Raw genomic sequence first — 25,362 nt, forward strand, 5'->3', positions numbered from 1 at the left:
TTCAGTGTGTATTAGATTCTGGACTAAAGGGGTGTAATGATTCAGACTCTTCTTGATTATTCATCTAACCGTGGAAATTTGATCAGCATACCCTCTCCATTCCCTAAAATCCCACTGTTCTTTTCTATATGATCCCTGATCATATTAATGTAGATAAAAGCTTCAGCATTAATCTGCTGAACCCAATGCCTTTTCAGTGTGTATAAGATTCTGGACTAAAGGGGTGTAATGATTCAGACTCTTCTTGATTATTCATCTAACCGTGGAAATTTGATCAGCATACCCTCTCCCTTCCTTAAAATCCCACTGTTCTTTTCTATATGATCCCTGATCATATTAATGTAGATAGGAGCTTCAGTATTAATCTGCTGAACCCAATGCCTTTTCAGTGTGTATAAGATTCTGGACTAAAGGGGTGTAATGATTCAGACTCTTCTTGATTATTCATCTAACCGTGGAAATTTGATCAGCATACCCTCTCCCTTCCTTAAAATCCCACTGTTCTTTTCTATATGATCCCTGATCATATTAATGTAGATAGAAGCTTCAGTATTAATATGCTGAACCCAATGCCTTTTCAGTGTGTATAAGATTCTGGACTAAAGGGGTGTAATGATTCAGACTCTTCTTGATTATTCATCTAACCGTGGAAATTTGATCAGCATACCCTCTCCCTTCCTTAAAATCCCACTGTTCTTTTCTATATGATCCCTGATCATATTAATGTAGATAGGAGCTTCAGTATTAATCTGCTGAATCCAATGCCTTTTTAGTGAGCATAATATTCAGGACTAAAGGGTCTAATCATCCAGACTCTTCTTTATTATTCATCTAACCGTGGAAATTTGATCAGCATACCCTCTCCCTTCCTTAAAATCCCACTGTTCTTTTCTATATGATCCCTGATCATATTAATGTAGATATGAGCTTCAGTATTAATCTGCTGAACCCAATGCCTTTTCAGTGTGTATAAGATTCTGGACTAAAGGGGTGTAATGATTCAGACTCTTCTTGATTATTCATCTAACCGTGGAAATTTGATCAGCATACCCTCTCCCTTCCCTAAAATCCCACTGTTCTTTTCTATATGATCCCTGATCATATTAATGTAGATAGGAGCTTCAGCATTAATCTGCTGAACCCAATGCCTTTTCAGTGTGTATAAGATTCTGGACTAAAGGGGTGTAATGATTCAGACTCTTCTTGATTATTCATCTAACAGTGGAAATTTGATCAGCATACCCTCTCCCTTCCCTAAAATCCCACTGTTCTTTTCTATATGATCCCTGATCATATTAATGTAGATAATAGCTTCAGTATTAATCTGCTGAATCCAATGCCTTTTTAGTGAGCATAATATTCAGGACTAAAGGGTCTAATCATCCAGACTCTTCTTGATTATTCATCTAACCGTGGAAATTTGATCAGCATACCCTCTCCCTTCCTTAAAATCCCACTGTTCTTTTCTATATGATCCCTGATCATATTAATGTAGATAGAAGCTTCAGTATTAATCTGCTGAACCCAATGCCTTTTCAGTGTGTATAAGATTCTGGACTAAAGGGGTGTAATGATTCAGACTCTTCTTGATTATTCATCTAACCGTGGAAATTTGATCAGCATACCCTCTCCCTTCCTTAAAATCCCACTGTTCTTTTCTATATGATCCCTGATCATATTAATGTAGATAGGAGCTTCAGTATTAATCTGCTGAACCCAATGCCTTTTCAGTGTGTATAAGATTCTGGACTAATGGGTGTAATGATTCAGACTCTTCTTGATTATTCATCTAACCGTGGAAATTTGATCAGCATACCCTCTCCCTTCCTTAAAATCCCACTGTTCTTTTCTATATGATCCCTGATCATATTAATGTAGATAAGAGCTTCAGTATAAATCTGCTGAATCCAATGCCTTTTTAGTGAGCATAATATTCAGGACTAAAGGGTCTAATCATCCAGACTCTTCTTGATTATTCATCTAACCGTGGAAATTTGATCAGCATACCCTCTCCCTTCCCTAAAATCCCACTGTTCTTTTCTATATGATCCCTGATCATATTAATGTAGATAGGAGCTTCAGTATTAATCTGCTGAACCCAATGCCTTTTCAGTGTGTATAAGAGTCTGGACTAAAGGGGTGTAATGATTCAGACTCTTCTTGATTATTCATCTAACCGTGGAAATTTGATCAGCATACCCTCTCCTTTCCCTAAAATCCCACTGTTCTTTTCTATATGATCCCTGATCATATTAATGTAGATAGGAGCTTCAGTATTAATCTGCTGAACCCAATGCCTTTTCAGTGTGTATAAGATTCTGGACTAAAGGGGTGTAATGATTCAGACTCTTCTTGATTATTCATCTAACCGTGGAAATTTGATCAGCATACCCTCTCCTTTCCCTAAAATCCCACTGTTCTTTTCTATATGATCCCTGATCATATTAATGTAGATAAGAGCTTCAGTATTAATCTGCTGAACCCAATGCCTTTTCAGTGAGTATAAGATTCTGGACTAAAGGGGTGTAATGATTCAGACTCTTCTTGATTATTCATCTAACCGTGGAAATTTGATCAGCATACCCTCTCCCTTCCTTAAAATCCCACTGTTCTTTTCTATATGATCCCTGATCATATTAATGTAGATAAGAGCTTCAGTATTAATCTGCTGAATCCAATGCCTTTTTAGTGAGCATAATATTCAGGACTAAAGGGTCTAATCATCCAGACTCTTCTTGATTATTAATCTAACCGTGGAAATTTGATCAGCATACCCTCTCCCTTCCATAAAATCCCACTGTTCTTTTCTATATGATCCCTGATCATATTAATGTAGATATGAGCTTCAGTATTAATCTGCTGAATCCAATGCCTTTTTAGTGAGCATAATATTCAGGACTAAAGGGTCTAATCATCCAGACTCTTCTTGATTATTCATCTAACCGTGGAAATTTGATCAGCATACCCTCTCCCTTCCTTAAAATCCCACTGTTCTTTTCTATATGATCCCTGATCATATTAATATAGATAAGAGCTTCAGTATTAATCTGCTGAATCCAATGCCTTTTTAGTGAGCATAATATTCAGGACTAAAGGGTCTAATCATCCAGACTCTTCTTGATTATTCATCTAACCGTGGAAATTTGATCAGCATACCCTCTCCCTTCCCTAAAATCCCACTGTTCTTTTCTATATGATCCCTGATCATATTAATGTAGATAGGAGCTTCAGTATTAATCTGCTGAACCCAATGCCTTTTCAGTGTGTATAAGATTCTGGACTAAAGGGGTGTAATCATTCAGACTCTTCTTGATTATTCATCTAACCGTGGAAATTTGATCAGCATACCCTCTCCCTTCCCTAAAATCCCACTGTTCTTTTCTATATGATCCCTGATCATATTAATGTAGATAAGAGCTTCAGTATTAATCTGCTGAATCCAATGCCTTTTTAGTGAGCATAATATTCAGGACTAAAGGGTCTAATCATCCAGACTCTTCTTGATTATTCATCTAACCGTGGAAATTTGATCAGCATACCCTATACCCTTCCCTAAAATCCCACTGTTCTTTTCTATATGATCCCTGATCATATTAATGTAGATAGGAGCTTCAGTATTAATCTGCTGAACCCAATGCCTTTTCAGTGTGTATAAGATTCTGGACTAAAGGGTCTAATGATTCAGACTCTTCTTGATTATTCATCTAACCGTGGAAATTTGATCAGCATACCCTCTCCCTTCCCTAAAATCCCACTGTTCTTTTCTATATGATCCCTGATCATATTAATGTAGATAAGAGCTTCAGTATTAATCTGCTGAATCCAATGCATTTTTAGTGAGCATAATATTCAGGACTAAAGGGTCTAATCATCCAGACTCTTCTTGATTATTCATCTAACCGTGGAAATTTGATCAGCATACCCTCTCCCTTCCCTAAAATCCCACTGTTCTTTTCTATATGATCCCTGATCAAATTAATGTAGATAGGAGCTTCAGTATTAATCTGCTGAACCCAATGCCTTTTCAGTGTGTATAAGATTCTGGACTAAAGGGGTGTAATGATTCAGACTCTTCTTGATTATTCATCTAACCGTGGAAATTTGATCAGCATACCCTCTCCCTTCCCTAAAATCCCACTGTTCTTTTCTATATGATCCCTGATCATATTAATATAGATAAGAGCTTCAGTATTAATCTGCTGAAACCAATGCCTTTTTAGTGAGCATAATATTCAGGACTAAAGGGTCTAATCATCCAGACTCTTCTTGATTATTAATCTAACCGTGGAAATTTGATCAGCATACCCTCTCCCTTCCCTAAAATCCCACTGTTCTTTTCTATATGATCCCTGATCATATTAATGTAGATAAGAGCTTCAGTATTAATCTGCTGAATCCAATGCCTTTTCAGTGAGCATAATATTCAGGACTAAAGGGGTCTAATCATCCAGACTCTTCTTGATTATTCATCTAACCGTGGAAATTTGATCAGCATACCCTCTCCCTTCCCTAAAATCCCACTGTTCTTTTCTATATGATCCCTGATCATATTAATGTAGATAGGAGCTTCAGTATTAATCTGCTGAATCCAATGCCTTTTCAGTGAGCATAATATTCAGGACTAAAGGGTCTAATCATCCAGACTCTTCTTGATTATTCATCTAACCGTGGAAATTTGATCAGCATACCCTCTCCCTTCCCTAAAATCCCACTGTTCTTTTCTATATGATCCCTGATCATATTAATGTAGATAAGAGCTTCAGTATTAATCTGCTGAATCCAATGCCTTTTTAGTGAGAATAATATTGAGGACTAATGGGTCTAATGATCCAGACTCTTCTTTATTATTCATCTAACCGTGGAAATTTGATCAGCATACCCTCTCCCTTCCTTAAAATCCCACTGTTATTTTCTATATGATCCCTGATCATATTAATGTAGAAAAGAGCTTCTGTATTAATCTGCTGAATCCAATGCCTTTTTAGTGTGCATAATATTCTGGACTAAAGGGTCTAATCATCCAGACTCTTCTTGATTATTCATCTAACCGTGGAAATTTGATCAGCATACCCTCTCCCTTCCATAAAATCCCACTGTTCTTTTCTATATGATCCCTGATCATATTAATGTAGATAGGAGCTTCAGTATTAATCTGCTGAACCCAATGCCTTTTCAGTGTGTATAAGATTCTGGACTAAAGGGGTGTAATGATTCAGACTCTTCTTGATTATTCATCTAACCGTGGAAATTTGATCAGCATACCCTCTCCCTTCCCTAAAATCCCACTGTTCTTTTCTATATGATCCCTGATCATATTAATGTAGATAAGAGCTTCAGTATTAATCTGCTGAATCCAATGCCTTTTTAGTGAGCATAATATTCAGGACTAAAGGGTCTAATCATCCAGACTCTTCTTGATTATTAATCTAACCGTGGAAATTTGATCAGCATACCCTCTCCCTTCCCTAAAATCCCACTGTTCTTTTCTATATGATCCCTGATCATATTAATGTAGATAAGAGCTTCAGTATTAATCTGCTGAAACCAATGCCTTTTCAGTGTGAATAATATTCTGGACTAAAGGGGTGTAATGATTCAGACTCTTCTTGATTATTCATCTAACCGTGGAAATTTGATCAGCATACCCTCTCCCTTCCTTAAAATCCCACTGTTCTTTTCTATATGATCCCTGATCATATTAATGTAGATAAGAGCTTCAGTATTAATCTGCTGAATCCAATGCCTTTTTAGTGAGCATAATATTCAGGACTAAAGGGTCTAATCATCCAGACTCTTCTTGATTATTTATATAGCCATGAAAACTGGATCAGCATACCCACTCCCTTTCCTAAAATCACACTGATCTTCTCTATAAACTTTATCCATAGCACCTCTTAGTCAAATATACACCTACATTCTAAGCAATTTTCATACTACTAAAATAAAACTAATACTTCTATAATCATAATACTACACTCACTCTTATTAACTTCCTTATAAAGGGGTTTAGTTACATTTTTATAACTTTGAAACACCCATTATTATTTCAAAAGGTCACCTGCCATATTATCAGTGCCTTCTTTTCTTGTTGTTTTTTAACGCTTTCGATACCAGCTCTTAACTCTTTTTTACAGAAAATATTTTTCCCTTCGCTATCAAGTCATTACAAATCGTTTCACTATTTTTTTTATAATTTCTGTATTAACTTTACCAGGGTTTTACACACTCTTAAAATGTTGTTCCCGCCTTTCACAAGTAATTTTTATCAATAGCTGAGGCCCAATAGTTATCAATAACTAGGACTAGTCTAGGCTGATTACATTGCTTCAAATTCTTAACATACCAAAAGAGTATCTTACTGGTGTACTGTCTTGTTGCATTTTTCAGACATAGATCAATTATATTAATGACTTTCATTTCGCATCTTCTTAATTCATAGTTTGGTACCTTCTCTACTTCCCACTTATTCTGTTTTTTCATTCAGGGATTTTCTTACCAAAATTTCCCTTCTATTTCTTGCAAAGCTTAAAGCCTTTTCACAAATATTTCTAGCTAAAATCCTGAATTTTCTCCCATGACAGAGTGCCAAAAATCATTCATCACTTCTTTCACGTTATCAAATTCCAAAGTTTATTTCATATCCAACTGTTCTTGGATCATTCCTCTCAAATTTTCCTTCTGATGTCTATCAACATCATAACTACCTAGTAGCTAATTACCCTTCCTAAAGTTCAACCTGAAAACTCTGGATACTACTAGATGCTGGTTTTTATGTTTATTACCAATAAGAAAAACTCTTTTACATCCTCCTGCCTTGTATCAATCCTACCAGTCTTCAATCTACAATAAAATAATCAATAAGGTTAGCCAATGGGTCATTTTATGACTGAATGCTGCATTAGAATGATTACATTACTGTACCTACAAAATTGTAGCAGTCCATTGCAGTGGCGGTTCTAGGCCTGGTCAGGATGGAGGCCAGTTGCCTCCACCCAGTTTTTCTGACATCTGACATTAAATTCATTTCGTTATATATTTTTACATTCTTGTGGTATACCGTGCCCCCCCCCCCAAGATTATGCGGTCTAGAACCACTTCTGGTCCATTCCCATTATTATTTTTGTCCTATGCACAAAATCAATGTAAGCTAGCATAATATACATCCCTATTTGTACCAAACTGGGTGTTAATGTCCCCGAATACAGATTGTGTATGCTTATTTTGAGAATTTGTTCTTACAACTATATATAAAATTCGCCCATGTATCAACTGTTTCTATCAGCTGGTTCTTAATATCTCTACTATCAAGTTATACAAGTGGCTCAGAATTGCAAGGTTTCTGTTATCACTAATGCCATTACGCTGGCAACAATTTTTCGCTGTTCATTCGAGGTGGTATAATTGTAAAGTTTTTATTACTCATAATACTTTCGTCAAACTGAAATTTGAAAATATACGAGTATAAACATGAAGTCTTTCCATTAATAGCTATTGAGTTTATTACTCAACATTCAGCAGTTAAACTTCAAAGTTATTTATTAAAAGAATGACAATTTAAAGAAGAGGATGATTCGCAGTTGACAAACTTACCACAAAATTCGGATGAATTATGGCCTGAACTTCTTCCTGACTACTCAGGTGGACTACGTCAACCAAGTTCGCTAATAAACAAAGTGAATAGCTTCCTTCCAAGGCATTAAACACAATCTTGGAATTTTGATCATCTTCTAAATATTTTATCACATTTGCCAATATACTATGCTTCATCATAGTCTCTATACTTTCCACAGACTGTGTCTTCATATGATATAATAAACTTGGAATGCTTAAAATATGTATAATAAACTGGGATAGAACGTCGGCTTTATATTGTGTACACAGTGGTCTTACAGATAATGTAATAAGTGCATTTAAATTAGTTGTCTTTATGGTCACCCTTGAACTGCAAACACCTTGAGATAAAACAATCTGCAAACACTTATATAGATTGTTGTCCACCAAATGATACACAATATTGATACAAACTTGTTCAAGAATTACTTCCAACGGTTTTGAATTCTTCAAAAAACCCCAAGTCCTAGATGAGGTCAGTGATAGCAGAAGATTTAAAATTAGGACACTCCTCTTCCCATCTGGTTGAGAGGAATGATTTAATGACTTTAAAAACTCTAAGGATATTACAAGAAGCTTCTTTACTTGTATTACCCATTGCTGTGTAAAGATTTTATCCAATGCTAAGCCTGCATAGTTGAATTTAATATTCTCATTTGGAATAGATCTTGTTATAAACCGGGCTAGCCTTTCAAAGAGCAAAATATCAGGGGCTGAGCGTAAATCCAGGCATCGGATGAATGACTGTATATTATTGAAAATTTGTTGAACAGGTTGCAGCTGATTTTCTTCATATGATGTAAGACTTTTATCCAACAGTTCTCTACGAAAGAATTTGAATTAGTTTGGGGAATTATTCACAAGATACAAATTCAAAGCTGAACAGTTACTATATATACTACAGAAATCTATACTACAAGAGAAGAGACATAGTTTTAAACCCTTCAAAAAAATATGTTATAATCAACTTTTGGAATTTAGTGTCCAAGTACTTGACAGATTCTCAACTTTTTGCTTTCTAGAGAAAATTCCCTATGGGTCAATGCTCCAACATGGCGGACAAATTTTGGCCATTGCACACTTTTCTTTTTAAATTAAACCATGCATGATATTCCTATTCAATTAGATAAATAGTTTATACAGTAAAAAGAGGCAATACAAATGAGCTTTTACCATTGCAAAATTAATTATACATAAAAAACACAAAAAGGCTTAGCAAGAAAAAAATTGTTAAAATTTAAGCATTCTATATTTCCAAATGCAAAACAATCCCAATAAGTTTTTCCATCAGATGAATGGCATATTTTAATATAAATCAGGATGTGTAAGTTTCCCCAGTCCTCTAATTTATGCAGCTAACCATATATCTTCTAAACTGAACAAATATAGATTAAAGGTGATAAAATATACATTTAAACTGGATAGTAATGCCAAAAAGAAAAGATTCTCCATGTCCTTCCTTTCAATTTTAGAAGCCTCATTGGTCCATAATATTTCGTTATGGTACAGCTTTGGTTTCTCATATAGACTGGTTTGGGAGGAGGGGGAGAATCCAATAGACATATTTTAGAGGGGGAGAGGAGAAAAAGGTTTTAAAAAAGTTGCTTTTTTGTCAGAAAAGTTCCATTCTTTCAGAATACTAAACTATTTTTTTTTTTTATATTGTCGGTCTTCTAAATCTGATCACCGCCCCCTGTGGGAGCCAATGGTACAAATATTATTATTCTTATTGCAAACAGCATAAACAGTTTGAAATTAAATTATCGTCTGATATATTTCTTTGATTAGATTTTTTCTTTGTTTGTCTGGTTTCTTAAGTGATGATCTTCATTGACCTGCTACTAAAGCAGCTATTCTGTCAGATATGAAAAGATAATAAAAGCCTCGGCGTTTATCTGGCGCAAACGCTGAGATTTCTTTCAGAGAAGAGGCCAGTTAGACTAAACACAAAAAAAATGCTAAATATATGAAGGGCACAAGGACTTACAAGATGAACTGCTCAATTATGGTATGCTCGGGGGGAGGGGGGTAGAAGGTTCCTTCTTCTTTTGTACGTGTCTGACCGAGCTACTTAAAATTACAGGCAATCCCTCTTGCGTCCAATTCCTTCTTTTAAATTTAGTCACTTCATTCCAAATTTATTTTTGTTTACTAAGGCACAATGACAAACTAGTCACTTGTAAAATGTAGGAAAACTTTAAAGTGGTAAAATATTTATACAGTTAGTTCATCTTTCAATGGCCTGATAAATTTCAGAACAGATTCAATGCATTAATACTAATTTCATCATTTTAGAAAATTAGCCTCAAAGGGAAAATTTCCCAAAATAATATTCTTAATAAAGTTTTATACTACCACTATTATTGCTGTTCACTCACTGCAGCTCCAAACTGACTGAGGTCAACATAGCTATGCACACTCCTCATCCATCCCAATCTATTCAAAGCCTCACACTTTACACCCTCCTAAAAAGTTCACATTTCCATTAAATCTTTCCTTTCGACATCAGCCCATCCCATTCGGGGACGACCTGCTTTTCGTTTCACCCCAGATGGTTGGAGGTCGCTTAAACAAATATCTGAAACTTGTAACAAAGTTGAAATTCCCTGTTATTCGGGCTATTCTCTTGCAATTACTTCCTTGTTTGCAAACATTTAACAAGAGACAGTCAAGAGAATGAAGGAGTTCATTGACATAGCTAAGACTTAAGTATCCCGCTAAGAAGATCTTAAGAAATAATGTTGTAAGGGAAGAGTACCTCCAAATTCTGTTTTATCTAGTTTTTATAACCAAGAAAAAGGCTTGTTTTGGTCTTTTCACAAGAAAATTTATTCAATCCTGTCAACATATCCACATAAATTTAAGATTTTTTTTTCTTTGGAGAGAGAGAGGGGGGGGGAGAACTTCAAGTTAAAGGCATTAACAGTTGCAGAAACTGTGCTTTCTACTTTACTCTTGATTGCCCAAAATGAAAAGATCATAACAGATATGGTCCAAAAATTTCGGAAGTATGTAACATCTTCACAATTCTGAAGACTTAACATCAACCTATTATTCCTTTCTTATGGTTTCCCTCTTGGGAACTCCTGAGTTAAAGAATATAAAGGCATTTTTGTAGCACTAATTGCTGGTGTTTCCAGAGCCATTCCTAGAGGGAGGACAACTGGGTAAGCAGTCTCGAGCGCTGAAGCTGGAGGAGGGGGCGGCTAGGGGACTGCGTAAATTCTTCCTTAGCAATTCCATGTGCAATAAAATGTAGCTAAGAAATATTGTTACTGTTTCAGATTAATTTAAATGAATTATTCAACAACAGCATAAATTGACATCTGTAATTTAAAATGTGCCATGTGTTGCAAAAGATTCACCCATCAAACCTGCAAACTGTGCAACTTCTACCAGTTGCTACAATCCATTTGCTCTTACATTTATTTGTTTTTCAGGATATTTAAAAGTTTCTGTTATTCTAAAATGCATAATATACTTTTTTCATAAAAAAAAAATTAGTAATAGAGCATTTATTAATTCATTTATAGATACTACTTTTAGCAAATTGACTGTCACTCATACAAAAACAAATATAACACTGAAAAAAAGGAAAAAATTATGCAAAAGGAACAATGTTATGATTTCAAAACATTTTTTGAATACCTTCCTTGGAAGCTATTCTAGAATACCTTCCTTGCAAGAATAATTGGTTCTTAATAGCAGATGAAAAACCCCAAAATTCATTTTTCTATTTTCCTATCTCATGTAGAATTTAAGTCAAGAACACACCCCCTATTTAATAATGGCAACCAAAATTACCTAACGTTTCTTAAGAATCTTTTCCTTTGAAGCTTGCATCTTGCCCATGTTTGTATTTTGATAGCTGCTTTGTTTTTAGTAGTTTCTATCAGTCTATTCTCTCGGGCAGCTTTAGCTTGAGCCAATATATCCTCTCTTGTTTTTGAAGCCATGTCTTAATTAGATGCATATCATCAATTCTAACATCTGAAAAATAAAAAAAGGGCAATCCATAGTTTAGAAATTTTTTTTAAATATTTTTTTTTTTTTGCATCAATAAATTCATTATGTACTCCTAGCCGTGGTAATTAAAAATTTTCCTGTAAGAAATGGTTCCAATCCCAATCAAAGAAGGCTATAGATTATCTTTTTAAGATTACTTTAATTGGGAGACAGCAACCAGCAACATATAGCAACAGATAAAACTATTCAGTAAAACCCCATTGCCTATGCACAGGGTTACTGATTGCATAAAATAAAAGTACCAATTTTCTAAAAAAAAAAAATAAACTAAGCACCATAGTTAACTACCAAATACCTTCAGAAATATTCACTATCTGTTCTATAAAACCTCGATCAGTGGCATCAATGGGAGGGGGGCAGGTTGGGCACATTTGGTTCCTTAGGGTGATTCGGAATATGTAAAATTCACTAGGCTTACAGTTACCACTAAAAAGTACAACCCTTAAAAATCAGCCCCCTTTTCAGAAAAGAAGTAAGATACCCCAAAAAGTGAGTGATCTTAATGAAATTATACAATCCAGTTCAGCACATTAGAAAACCCTGTTGGACATAAGTGGTAACCTGTCCAATTAAGCAGAAATAATTTAATATGAAATAAAATATTTATAACACAAAATACAAACTGTTAAGTTTAAAAATACCACTCTTTAAAAAGATAAGAGAAAACATCCTTTATGTGAGGCTTGAAAGGAAATTGCTAATAACCACTTTCCTGGCTAAGTATGTAAATTGGCCAGATTGGTGTGGTTGATTTTAAATATAAAAGCTTAAATTTTTTAGTACCGAGGTTGTACTAATCTATTTGCCGGGCTGACCTCTGTCTGTTTATTTTTGGGAATACCTTGGAACATTGTTGGAATGTTGTAAGTGTTCAAACATCTTATTGTATTGCATTTTATCATAGATTTCTTATAATTGTTGATTGTCTGGGACCATTAGTCCCCATGGTATATATAGCCAGACCTTGTAATTTGGTTGCATAAATAAATGTATTATATTATACCCAACCTCTCTATACAACATTATTTAAGCTTCTCATTACTCCCAGTAGGTACTTTCAAGGCAATTAGTAAGGACGAATTCTAAGGACACACAACCCTAATTTTAATAACCTAGGGACTGTAGGTATTCCCCCAACAAAGGGCAGAATAACACCCAACAGAAACCTACTTTACAACAGCTGGTGGCAGCAGAGGGGTTGTTGTAAAATTACTTTACAACAGCTGGTAGCATGCAATAAAACTGGGTCGAGAAGATTAAATGAGGTTGTAAATAAAAAAAGCAAAAAAAACGAGATGACTTTATCAGAAGGAGAAATCAAAATGACTTCACTTTTAGCTGCGCTGAATTTAGCAAAACTTCGAGTAACTGTGCTCGAGCTTCGTCTATTACAAATAGACAAAATGGGAAAAAGGCTTAATCAAAATTGTAAAATGAAAAAAAAATAGTACTTAGCAAGTAGAACTAAGTGTATAGTAGTTTTATTAGTGTTAGTAATCAATACAATGCAGTAGTACCATGTATCACTAAATAATAAAGGATTTGTACCACAAATTAAAAGAATAAAACAGAAGATAATATGTAAAAGAAAAATCTTACTGAACAGTAGAAACAGGGGAATTTTAGGCATAATAGTAGCAAACAGGGTTCTATTCAGCCTTACTACAAGTAAAGACTATAGACTTATTGTTCAAGAATACCACTGCAATAATTTAGCAAAGGGAACACATAAATTGTTGTCAGCAAATTGTAGGTTAGAAGCTGCTAGTTCCAAGTTTTTAGGAGTAGAGACGCTTTGAAAATATAGCATTTATGACCCAATAAGGAATAGAATTATGCTTGCTAAAGCTAACTCGAATACTAGGTTAGTTGTGTAGCATCATAAGCAAAGGGAAGACAAAGATGTTAAAATTTGTAATTAAAGCACTTGAGAAGAGGGATAGAAAAAAACGAAAAGTAACCTTATAAAGCAGAAAAAAATGTTGAAGGTTAGCAGAAGTTGCTGAAGGAGGCAAAAAAAAGAGTTGTTAACTGGCTGAGATGGGTAGTATGCATAAGGCTAAAGAAACCAGTAATGATAGAAAATGGAGGCACAGGTTAGGTCTTAAAAGGGCCTTCTTTCCTTATATAGAGGACCTTCATCTGAATAATGGTGTTAGAAAAATTACACATCGTGAACTAGCTGCACAAAATGCATCAGAAGAAATTTCAAATTTGAATTTTAAACTACGGCTGCTTTGAGCCATGTAGATGTAAAGCAAGCCAGTGTATAAAAATTGTTATGCTTGTTTACATAGAATATAAGCCAACGTTAGGACAAACAGATAAGGCAATGCATCCTTTTGGGATAGCTAATATTGATAGGTCTGGTCCGCTCTCACTGTTATTCAATCACGAACCACCCTCAAGTCTAGTCTAATTATAAATCAGTACAGCTTAGTCGAATAGACAAAATAGTAAAAAAAAGAAAAAAGAGAATTGGGAATTTCAAATCCTGAAGAACCAACACAAACTGAGACAGGAAGAGCTAGCAATGCCCCAAGCCGATAAAAATAAGCCATAGCCTAAAACTTACCCAGCCAATAATAGTCAACAACAAAATCCCTTAAAAAATCCATAAGAAACTACATTAGTCCATGGCAAAATTTGACACAAAATGGAAAATTTCACCAAAAAATCAAGACGGTTGCAACCAGAGTATCCGATTAGATTATACTCTACTCCAGCTACCAGCCGTCCTAACAAGTGGTGAAATGAACATGAAAAACTCACTGATTTAAAACAAAATTAAACATTCATATCAACTTAACAATGGAATATAGGAAAATGGACAGAAATTCACTTTATGTAATTGCCCCAGATTAGAAATTATCAAGAAACCGCAGACTGAGGCCAACCATATACAAAGCTATTTAGCTTGCCAAAAAAATTATTTTCTATCTCTTTGGCAAATAAAATAGTAGTTAAAGCTAGAATAAAAATTTGCAACCAGTACATCATAAGAATTGCCTTTTTGTAGGACAAATGAAGGCTAGAAAATGTCATGCAAAAACTTAATTGAAAGTGCTCTAAGCATCAATTGGAAAATAATGTGCTGTTAGAACACTAAATAAACGTTGTTGGATGGAAAAATTTGGGAAAAAATCACTAATTGTAAGGATAGCCAACCCCTCACCCCTTAACACGGAGTTAAGGAACGTTTTTGCTGGAAAAATCTGGTAATAAAACAGGAGATACAAAAGTGTAGGCATAGGAAGGGCCAATTGTGGTGACAAAGGAAATCTCCTGCTGAAAAAGACTTGACAAAAAGTCTCTTAAACTTCACTGAATCACACAATCAAAAACGGAAAAAAGGGTTCAAAGTGGAAATATAAGCTGCAGCTACTAATGGATTTTTTGTTAGTCAGGCAAAAGTGAAGTAAAGGAAATTGAATGGAGTCTGTTAGGCTTCAATAATGCATATTGAACTAATTGAACAAGATCAGTACAAGATTTTTGTACCAGATTAGTACAAATAAGTGACATATTATGGTAGGGATAAATTTAATGGCAACAAGTGTACCCCTGGCTGTGTTAATTACGGTTTTATAGAATATATTAAAGTTATACTTCAGGGAGCATAGGAAATTATGATCTTCATTTGGGAGTTGTTTTTGAAAAAAAAAATTGATGGCATGGCAGAAATTTTTTTTAAAGGCACCTTGATAGCTCAAATGGAATGAGTTAAGGTTGGAATTTTAGGCAAGACTACTAGAGGTTATGGGAAGTTAAAGCAAAACAATCATGTTTGCTTATATGTATTAAAATAAACTACAGTATATAGAAAAAAAAAAAACTTGGAGTAGGGCCATCTTTTGATAAGTGAAAGAGCCCAAGAGAAAACTGTGGCCACAAATAAAAAGTGGGGCTATAAATAATTAATTGTTGTATGCAGCTTCATAACAGTCCTTTGAGCTATAGAAGTCAGACAAGAAAACCTGGAAATTTTCTATTGAACTACCAGAAGCAACCTTGGGTAAGCAAACCTTGGAGTACAAGAACAAGTCAATTGATAGTGTCATAACAGCTAAAAAGTCAACTAGCTAAACTTTGAGCCTTATCAAATCTAAGCTGTAAGCTAAACATTGTCCTGTAAGGACATGGGAGCCACCCATAGACTGAATTTTTTTTTGGGGGGGGAGGCTTACCTGGTCTAATCGGCACTTCCAGTGCTGTATAATTGAAATCTCAAGACAAAATATCATAAGCAGCACAATGGCGCTGCCTAAGTAAAGAGCGATGTGGACATAATATACTGTTTTTTTTTTTAAACCAAGGCACTTCTTATAGAAAGAAATATCATAGGAACTTCAAAAGAGCTCATGGATGACAACTAGCTCCCCCTCCCCCACGTCAATCACTTCCCCAAACGCATCCAATCAAAATTTTGAGATAGCCATTTTTGTTCAGTGTACTTTTAAGGTCTGGAAATTATGACTTTTGGAAAGACAACCCCCCCTCCCACAACCCTCAGATCCAGGGTTGTAAGTTATGCCATGTGGGTATATAAGGTTTTTTATAGAAAGGGCAGCCGTATAAACCTCAGACGGAGCTCATTTGAGTGGTAATCAGAAGTTCTAGTGGCCTTTTAACAGTCAAAAGTGACTGGAGGTCATCAAGCCCCCCCCCCCATACACCAATCATTTTCCCTAACATATTCAATCATAATTTTTTTTATAGCCATTATCTTGAGTATAGTTGAGTAACCTAACCTGTAAGGGTACATAATCATATGTTTTTTTGTTTTTTTTTAATGTTTGAGAAAACTTGAACAAATTCAGAAAATTGTAAAAAACAATTAACTGATATCTCAATACTGGAGAGTATAAAAGGCGGGAAACCCAGGTTTTTAACAGCCCTGGAAGACTGAAAGAGTAATCTGGTGATTGATCACCCCCTATTTCAAACTGAAGCAGAAAGAATTACTTATTATAAAAATATATTAGCTTCAACATTGGGATAATTTGTAGCCATGATAGTTGTTGTAGGATTAATTGTATGTTTTGCAGGGAATTATTACTTCCATCACAACAATCAAACCACAACCTAAACTCTCTGCAAAAAAACCATAATACATCATGAGACAATTAATCAAGTTCCTAAAAGAGATCACATTTAAAAAAGAAAAGAAAAAAAGTCTTATCTGCAAACTGCAGACATTACAGTTGACATTACATTGCCCTAAATGGAAGAAAACATAAAAGAGAAATTATATGATGGATAGCTGGAATAGCTACAAATAGCTTTCTTGTAGTTCATTTAAACTAGGCAGAAGATCTATTTTGCTAGGCTTCACTTTTATAACAGAGGATTTTTAAAGAACAGCAAAAGTCACAGCCCTCTAGAGGGAGAAGCATAAGAGGTAGGTACTTCAAAATAACTTCCAAGGATGTACTTTAGTCTGTAGACCCATCCCTTAAAGTTTCACTTTCCTAACCTAACCCCTTTCCAAGATAGCAAAAAGTAGGGGGTATAATTCTAGCTTAGCTACTTTTGGTGAAATCCTAGGACATAAGCTCTACATAAGGAAACATGTTAAGAAAACAATTCTTGCTTGATAATATGCAGAATAATCATAGTTAACATATTTTGCATGGGAATAACCTCTATCTTAACTTTTTTAAAGTTTTTCTATCACCTTTCTAAATTATTTTGTGTCTATTCTCTAAGTCTTGAAAAACTTTCAGGGACTAGTCTACAGGCTAAGGTATGTCCTGGTAAGGTATTTTGAAGTACCTGCTACCACCCCTTCTCTCTCTAAAGGACACTGACCCTTGATGACCTTTCAAAAATCTGTGTGTTTTAAAAGTAAAACCTTACAAAATAGATCTTCTGTTTAAATAAAGTACCCAAAAACTGTTTTCAGCTTCACAATTTTGCTCAATCCTAATTTATGAGTTTTGAAAGATCTGTACTCTCATATGGCTAAACATTCCACTCAAATAACAGGAATTGCATTTTTAGAACTAAAACTAGGCTAGATAAAGGAAACTGATAACTTAAAATAAGGTAAAATGCTATTTTGTCAAAATTTCTAAGACTTAGAAATCAGAAGAAGGTTAACATATGAGCTTGAGAATACCTTCCAGAGCATGTTTTTTGCCTTGCATTCATTACTGAAAGTTTGATCTTCCAAACCTAGCCCCTAAGATAATAAAAAGTAGCTAGAATTTTACCATTTTGTATTAATTTAAAATATTACCATAAGTTTCATTAACCAGCAGTGTTATAGGAATAAACCAGACTTCTTCTTCTTCTTCTATTTCACAGCAGGCGGGCTTTTCAGTTGATACTATTTAGCCCTTTTCCTTTTGCTTCACTCTGTGGGCTACAGAGCTACCGGCTTGGTTGTCACTTCTTCTTCTTCTTCTTCTTCTATTTAACAGCAGGCGGGCTTTTCAGTATAGCTATTTAGCCCTTTTCCTTTTGCTTCACTCTGTGGGCTACAGAGCTACTGGCTTGATTGCCTCATATTTATTAGATATATTCAAATATCTTTCAGCAGATCTTTCGACTCTAGGAGTTCAAATATAAGATGATAGATGTCGATTTCTATGCTCTGTGTGCAGGTACAGTTGGCTAGGCTCTTGGCTGATAGTGGGATTTTGTGGTGTTTGAAGTATTTTAACAGTTTACAAAGCAAGGTATGTTGTGCAGACGTCAGCATATTACATTCAAATAGGCAATGGTCAATTGTTTCATTATTCATATTACAATGCCTGCAAAGAGGGGACAGGGGAATTGAACCACTTGAATTAGAAAGCTTATATGAGAATGCAAGGAAATTTAGTCCATTTGTTCCAGAACGAATTCTATGATAAATTTTAGAAAGATACTTATTGGGAAAGGGGGAAAGGATAGGATTAATCTTATTAAAATTAATATCTGATAGCCTCCATCGGTAAATATCTCTAATTGGGATTGGTCTCCCACTTGGCTGGTCAATATTTATAGCATTTTTTGCTATTTCATCAACCTGATGATTACCACTTATGCCAGAGTGGCTAGGAATGTACTGAAAGTAAGTTTTTATGCCACTTGAAGCAAGATTATCAATAATACTGAGACAATGATAAGTGTCAATGTCCAACTTATATTGAGGAGCTGAGGCCAGCAACTCAAGGCTTGATAAAGAGTCGGAATAGATGATAATATTATTCAAATTTTCAATCAAAGGTTGGTTTTGCTTAAGGTGTTATAATGCAATGATTATGGCATTTAAATCAGCAGACATTATAGATAAATTATTAAATAATCTCTCTCCCATTGCAATTTTCAGGTGAGGAAGGAAAACACCACTTGCAACTTTCTCATCCATTTTTGACCCATCACCAAATATTTGGAAGTGATTTTTATAGGTAATTGTATTAAGTTCTGCAAATTTTTTCTGGACAAAAGCAATGGGGGTTAAATCTTTATTCCATTTTGAAAATTCAGTATTTATTATGGGAAATGACCAATTCCATGGAGGGGATTGGGGGAAAGTAGGTGCAATAGATTTTGCTGGTACAGGGAACTTCTTTTGAATATTGGCATACTTATCTGCAATACCTCTATACATGGCTGGATTTCTTAACCAATTATGTAATGTGTGTGAGCTATTTGATTCAATTTTTGTAAGATGTTTTTTCAAGAGTAAGCTACGTCTCTCCCTTATTGTTGTTAATCCACTCTCCATGAGCAGAAACTTGGTGCTTGTGGGTTTCCTAAGACCAAATATGAGACGTATTATATCATTTTGTGTTGTTTCAATTTTTTGCATCTGGGTCTTTGCACATGCACCATAGACAATGAGCCCATAATCAATATGGGGTCTTATATGTGATTTATAAAACTGGAGTAAGGTTTTCTCCTTACAACCCCAGGGTGTGGAAAGAAGTCTTTTTAGTATATTTGCTTTTCTATAACATTTTTTTATTGTGTTTGAAATGTGGAGGTGGAAATTAAGTTTTTGGTCAAGCATGAGACCTAGGTAATTAATATTATTATCTTCTGGAATAGTTATTTTATTTAGAGTTAGTTTTGCATTAACATGGTTTCGCTTCGGGTGAAATTGGATTATTTTTGACTTGGTGGGTGCAATGGGTAAATCTGAATGTTGAGAGAATTTTTCAAACTGGAAAAGTGACTTTTGCAGATTTGACTGTGCTATCTGAAAGGTGTTGCCAGATGACCATAGCACCAGATCATCAGCATATTGTAGATTCGTGTGGGGTAGGTTCATGTCCCAGAGATATAGGGCAAAAAGGAGGCAACTGAGGACTGCTCCCTGAGGTAGGCCTTTGGAAATTGTCTTTTGGGGTGAAGATGCTGAACCAACACAAACAATGAAACTTCGCACTTCTATGAAGGATTTAATAAAGGATACTAGCTTAGGAGGTACTCCAAGGTTTGCAAGTTTATTTAAAAGGATTTGGTGGTTCACATTGTCATAAGCTCCTTCAAAATCTAGGAAAGCTGCCACTAGGAGATTATTTTTTGAGATTCATTTATTGCATTTGTTAGCAAAATGAAAGCATCTGTTGAGGAGTGGTATTTCCTGAATCCAGTTTGAGTGTGTGGGATCATGTTATTTTTCTCAACAAACCAGAGGAGTCTGTGATAAATCATTTTCTCCATTATTTTCCCCATCACAGGTGTAATCATTATGGGCCTATAAGACTCAGGGTTATCTTTTGGTTTATTTTTCTTTAGGATTGGTAGGAGGGACGAACATTTCCATATATTGGGGAACCTAGAAGATGCCCAATAGTGATTATTAGATACTTATTTATTAATTTCACTTATTTATTAGATACTTCTTCTTCTTCTTCTTCTTCAATTATAGGCTTCGGATGAATCCATTTAACCTTTTTCGTATTGTCTGATTATGTCAGGGGTGTCCTGGGAAATCAAATATAGAGATTAGACTATTATTATTCAATAATAGGCTTTATACATCATTGATGAAACCACCTATATTAAGGCAGTTAAAGACAGCTTTGAACAATTCAGCATCATCAGTTGAAGAATGTCTCCTTTGTGTTAGTTGGTCAATATTAGGGGTTAGCTTGAGGCGCTTGAAAATAGCAGATAAAGTTAGCCATTCTTTTTTATGGTTGAGAGTTGCCACAGGGCAACCAAAAAGAACATGGTTGATGGTCTCATCATAGGTTTGACATAGGCGGCAAAGAGGGATTATTACTGTTGGAATGGTTGTGTTTTGATAGTGGTAAGTTTGGCCTTTAAGGCCAGTAGCATTTGATCGTATTCTGTGGTACATCTTTGAGTCTTTCCGGGATGTAAATGGAGAATGGTTTGGTGGACATTGGTTTGCTAGATAAATTTTTAGGCGCAAATGGTTTACATCTCTTACTGGGATAGGTCTTCCAGAAATTATTTCAAGCTGAAGGGCAGATTTAGCTATTTCATCTGCCTTGTGGTTCCCTTTTATACCCATGTGGCTTGGGATGTATTGGAATTTTGTGGATATACCTTGTTTAAGTAGTTGGTTCAATAGTACAAGAGTGGTGGAGGTATCATTGTCTGGGAAATCTGAATGCTCTGGTGATATTGAGGCAATGGCTAATTTTGAGTCTGAATAAATTATAAGAAGGGTGTTTCTTGGGGGGCTTGGCATCTTTATAATGGTTTCCAATGCAATTTTGATGGCAGCTATTTCAGCTGTCTTGATACTCACATCATTTTGGAGCCTTTAAGTAGCTGCTATACCTAAAGATGGGAAGTGGACTCCACAAGCAGTCCTGGAATCTGTTTTTGAGCCATCCACAAAAATTGGGAGGTGGTGGATATATCTCTGAAACTCAAATTCATGAAATAATAATTTTACATAGGCGAGGGAAAGGTCTGTTTTAATAGCTGGCGCAAACAAAAGGTTCACAAAAGATACTCTCAGATATCTTTCAGTAGATCTTCGTCATCTTCAACTCAAGGAGTTCAAATATAGATATCGATTTCTGTGCATACTTCTTCTTCTTAGAAGAAGCATAGTTTTTTCTTTTCCTCGTTTTCGTCATCTTCTTCTCTAGTTCTAGTTTGGTTCAGCGTTTATTGTTGCATGAAGAACTCGTTCTTAGTGCAACGTTGCGACGAAAACAAGCAATCGCATTTCTTAGACAAATCACTAAGTGATCGACGAAAAAACACTATAGTTGCAATTTGCCCGCTACCTTCTAGAAAAAGGCAGAATTATTGCAGTTTTCATTTATCTATTTTTTAAATGATTTTGGTCTGACCAGGAATTGTCGAAATTGCAGGGTATGCACTAATAGTACGTATCAACTAGTAAAAACTTGGGCACATCAGTAAGATTATAGAAACATGATATATTGTTCATTGCTAGGCGTATTTATATTTTTTCGGCTGTTTCTAAATACCAAGATCTTCTCTCTTCTGTGACCCGGCCAATGGTATGAACACTTAATTCGACTACTGAAATTTAAAATTCCTAGTCATTTGGATGGATTTCACCGTCGTTGTTGCAGATTTGCACTATTATCAAATATGCACCATCTTTCTTGGAAAAAAAAATCACAGATACAAAATTAACCAGATACAATAAAGGTCAATCTTGGAATATGTCTTACCATATCTAACACACAATAAATTGTCGCGAAGCTTTCAAATATAGCCAGCAATATACGGTACCGGAGTAAAAAAGTTAAGTTTTTACAGTAACATTATGTCTGCTGGATATCACAAGGAAAGTCCACCAAGAGCTGTCCTGATTGTTCACACGGATGAAAGTTGAAAAACTAGAATCGATTGAAGGAATCGTTGTCAAACAGTTCGTGGTAATGAAGTGTAAGTAAGGAGCAACCCGGCTCTATAGCAACTGAAACTCTAAACAGGGAATTTCGATACCAATATATACATCAAAAGAATCAGATTTTATACTGATTCCAAATATATAGGTCTTATCAAGTTTAGTTATACCCCTCAAATGTTACGAACCTGATAAAATTTGCATTATTTTCAAAAAAAAATGGGAAAACACCCCTTAAGAGTCATGGAATCTTAAGGAGAATCACAATATCAGATTCAGCGTATCAGAGAACCCTACTGTAGAGGTTTGAAGCTCCTATCTGCCAAAATGGGGAATTTTGTATTTTTGCCAGAAGAAAGATCACGGATGCGTGTTTCTCTGTTTGTTTTTTCCCACGGGTGATCGTATCGACCCAGTGGTTCTAGAATATCACAAGAGGGCTTATTAAAACGGAAATGAAAAGTCCCTTTTTAAGTGACTAAAAATATCTGAGGGCAACTATGCCCCTTCACACTCTAATTTTTTCCCAAAGTCACCTTATCCAAATTTTGAGATAGCTATTTTGTTCAGCATAGCTATAACATCTAATAAATATGTCTTTGAGGATGATTTAATCCTCCACAGTTCCCGGGGAGAGGGTTGCGAGATATGAACTTTGCCCATTGTTTACGTATAGTATTGGTTATTGAGAATTATACAAACGTTTTCAGGTTTATTTTCTGGTTGTGGGGTCGGAGGAAGGGCGTTACGTGGGAGCATCTTTCCATGGGTGAAGATAATTTTCCATGAAGGGGGTGCCAGATTTCCCAGTATTACTTGAGAAACGATCAGAAATTAAATAAAAAAAACAAGTTTTATCCAACTGTAAGTAAGGAGTAATATTAAAACTTAAAACGAACAGAAATTATTACGCATATCAAGGGGTACGCCCCCTCGTTCGTATCTCGCTCTTTACACTAAAGTTTTTTTTTTAGTACTTTCAAAAGAACTATTTGTATTAACTAAACGGCCTTTGTGATTCAGGAGTCATTCTTAAAGAATTCTTAAAGAAAGGAACAAAATTCGAACTTTAGCGTAAAGAGAGAGGTATTGACGAGGGGGCAAACCCCCTCGTGTATTTAATAACTTCTGTTCATTTTAAGTTTTAATATTGCTCCTTGATTTCAGTTGGAAAAATTTTTTTTTATTTAATTACAAAACAGGGAAGAAATCTCATGTGCAATCATAAGCAATGCAATAGCGCTGCCTAAGTAAAGAACGATGCTGGCACAGTATATTATTTTTTTTAGACCAGGACACTTCGTATAGAAAGTTTTGCTGTAGAAACCTCAAAAGAAGCTTATTCGATTGGAAATGGCAAGTTCTAGTATCAAAGACATCGCCTTCTAATTTTAGGAGGGCGGTCCCTTTTTAATAGTCGGAAGTGGTTGGACGGCAACCAGCCCCTCACGCTAATCATTTCCCCAAATACATCCAATCTAAATTTTGAGATAGCCATTTTATTCAGCGTAGTTGATAGGTTCTGTAATTATGTCTTTGAAGATTACAGCCCCCCCCCCCCCACAACCCTCAGGACAAGGGTTGTAAGTTATGCCCTGTGAGCATATAATTTTTTTATAGAAATTATGGTCCTATAAACTTCGAAGGGGGGTCATTGGATTGGTAATCAGAAATTCTAATGCCATTTTCAAAATTCAAATGATCAGAGGGCAGCTAGCCCCCCCACCCCCACACGTCGTGTTTTCCCGAAACGCATCAATATAAATTTTGAGACATCTGTTTTATTTCAAAATAGTCCAAAGATCATGTAACAAGGCTTTGGGGTTGATACAAACCAACAGAGCCTTGGGGTAAGGGTTGAAGTTATGCCCCGGTGGCATTTAAGTTTTTTGGAAGGCATGGTTGTATAAACGTTAAAGATTGCTCATTTGGTTGAAAATTAGAAGTTCTAGTTTCTTATTAAGAGTAAAAAGTGATGGAGGGCAACTATTCCCCCCCCCCTCACCCCAACTGCCTCTTTTTTCGCCAAACGTATCTGATTGAAATTATGAGATAGCCATTTTGTTCAAAATAGTCCAAAGAATATATAACAATGCCTCCAAGGTTGACGCGGTGGCTGGCGTCTACCCCCCCCCCCCCCGCGGAAAATATCCCCCGGAAAATACCCCCGTGGAAAATACCCCCCCCATCTCCCAAAAAATACCCCCCGTGGAATACAAGGCTTTCCAAATTTGAGAATTTTATTTGTGTTTTATCTTTTTAATTTCTGTAGGGGGATGGAATTTTGGTACTTGTGTATTATGCACCACTCACTCAAGTTGACGCTGTGTAAAATTCGAGAACACACCGGTTTTTTTTGTTAGTTTCTTCGTTACTTTAGAAATAAATTTGAGCTACAGATTTGCACATTAGGGGGGGGGGGGGTAAGCATACAGGGTCTGCATGCAAAATGTGTTTGGTAAAATTATTCTGCATATTAGATAGATAGACAAATAAGTATATTTTAAAGCCAAATATACGGCCATGAATACAGTAAAATAACATAAATAAATATAGTGAGTGGGAAGGGGGTGTTTAACCCCCCAGAAAATGCCCTCCCCCACGAAAAATACCCCACCCCCTCCATCGGAAAGTAACCCCGCGGAAAAAACCCCCTCCTTGGAAAATACCCTCGTGGAAAATACCCTCCCCCCTTGTAGAAAATAAGGTTTCTAAATTTGAAACTTTTATTTGAGTTTTTTTATATTTTCGTCGAAATGTAGTAAAGACCAATAACAAGAGGAATTTACACACCAGAAGTGTCTTAAAAACTTAGAAAAAAACACAAATCCATTTGTGTTGAAAAGACTTCCATATGATTTTCTGAAATTCTAGGCAGTAGCGGGAATTTAAAAAAAAAAAATGAAGAAGAAAAACAATTT

At 35.4% G+C, this 25,362-nt stretch overlaps 1 protein-coding gene across 3 annotated transcripts in view; it reads right to left on the reverse strand.

Annotated features, from left to right (window-relative positions):
• The window catches only part of LOC148954552 (ubiquitin-protein ligase E3B), a 78,852-nt gene extending 60,832 nt beyond the window's left edge, over positions 1–18,020 (reverse strand). For 2 of the 3 annotated variants that reach the window (XM_089086590.1, XM_089086592.1), the window contains exons 1-3: positions 17,879–18,020; positions 11,416–11,601; positions 7,591–8,434 (exon numbers count right to left, since the gene is read on the reverse strand). In XM_089086590.1, coding sequence (XP_088942716.1) covers positions 7,591–8,434; positions 11,416–11,567 — 996 coding nt within the window. In that variant the 5' untranslated portion in view covers positions 11,568–11,601; positions 17,879–18,020. Of the gene's footprint in view, positions 1–7,590; positions 8,435–11,415; positions 11,602–17,852 lie in introns of all 3 variants that reach the window. The other variant, XM_089086591.1, reaches the window with a different exon arrangement.
• Positions 18,021–25,362: the final 7,342 nt, after the last annotated feature.

The sequence above is a fragment of the Artemia sp. Qi Xiang Cuo genome, chromosome 3, assembly GCF_049724085.1.
Source record: "Artemia sp. Qi Xiang Cuo chromosome 3, ASM4972408v1, whole genome shotgun sequence".
Lineage (NCBI taxonomy): Eukaryota > Metazoa > Arthropoda > Branchiopoda > Anostraca > Artemiidae > Artemia > Artemia sp. Qi Xiang Cuo.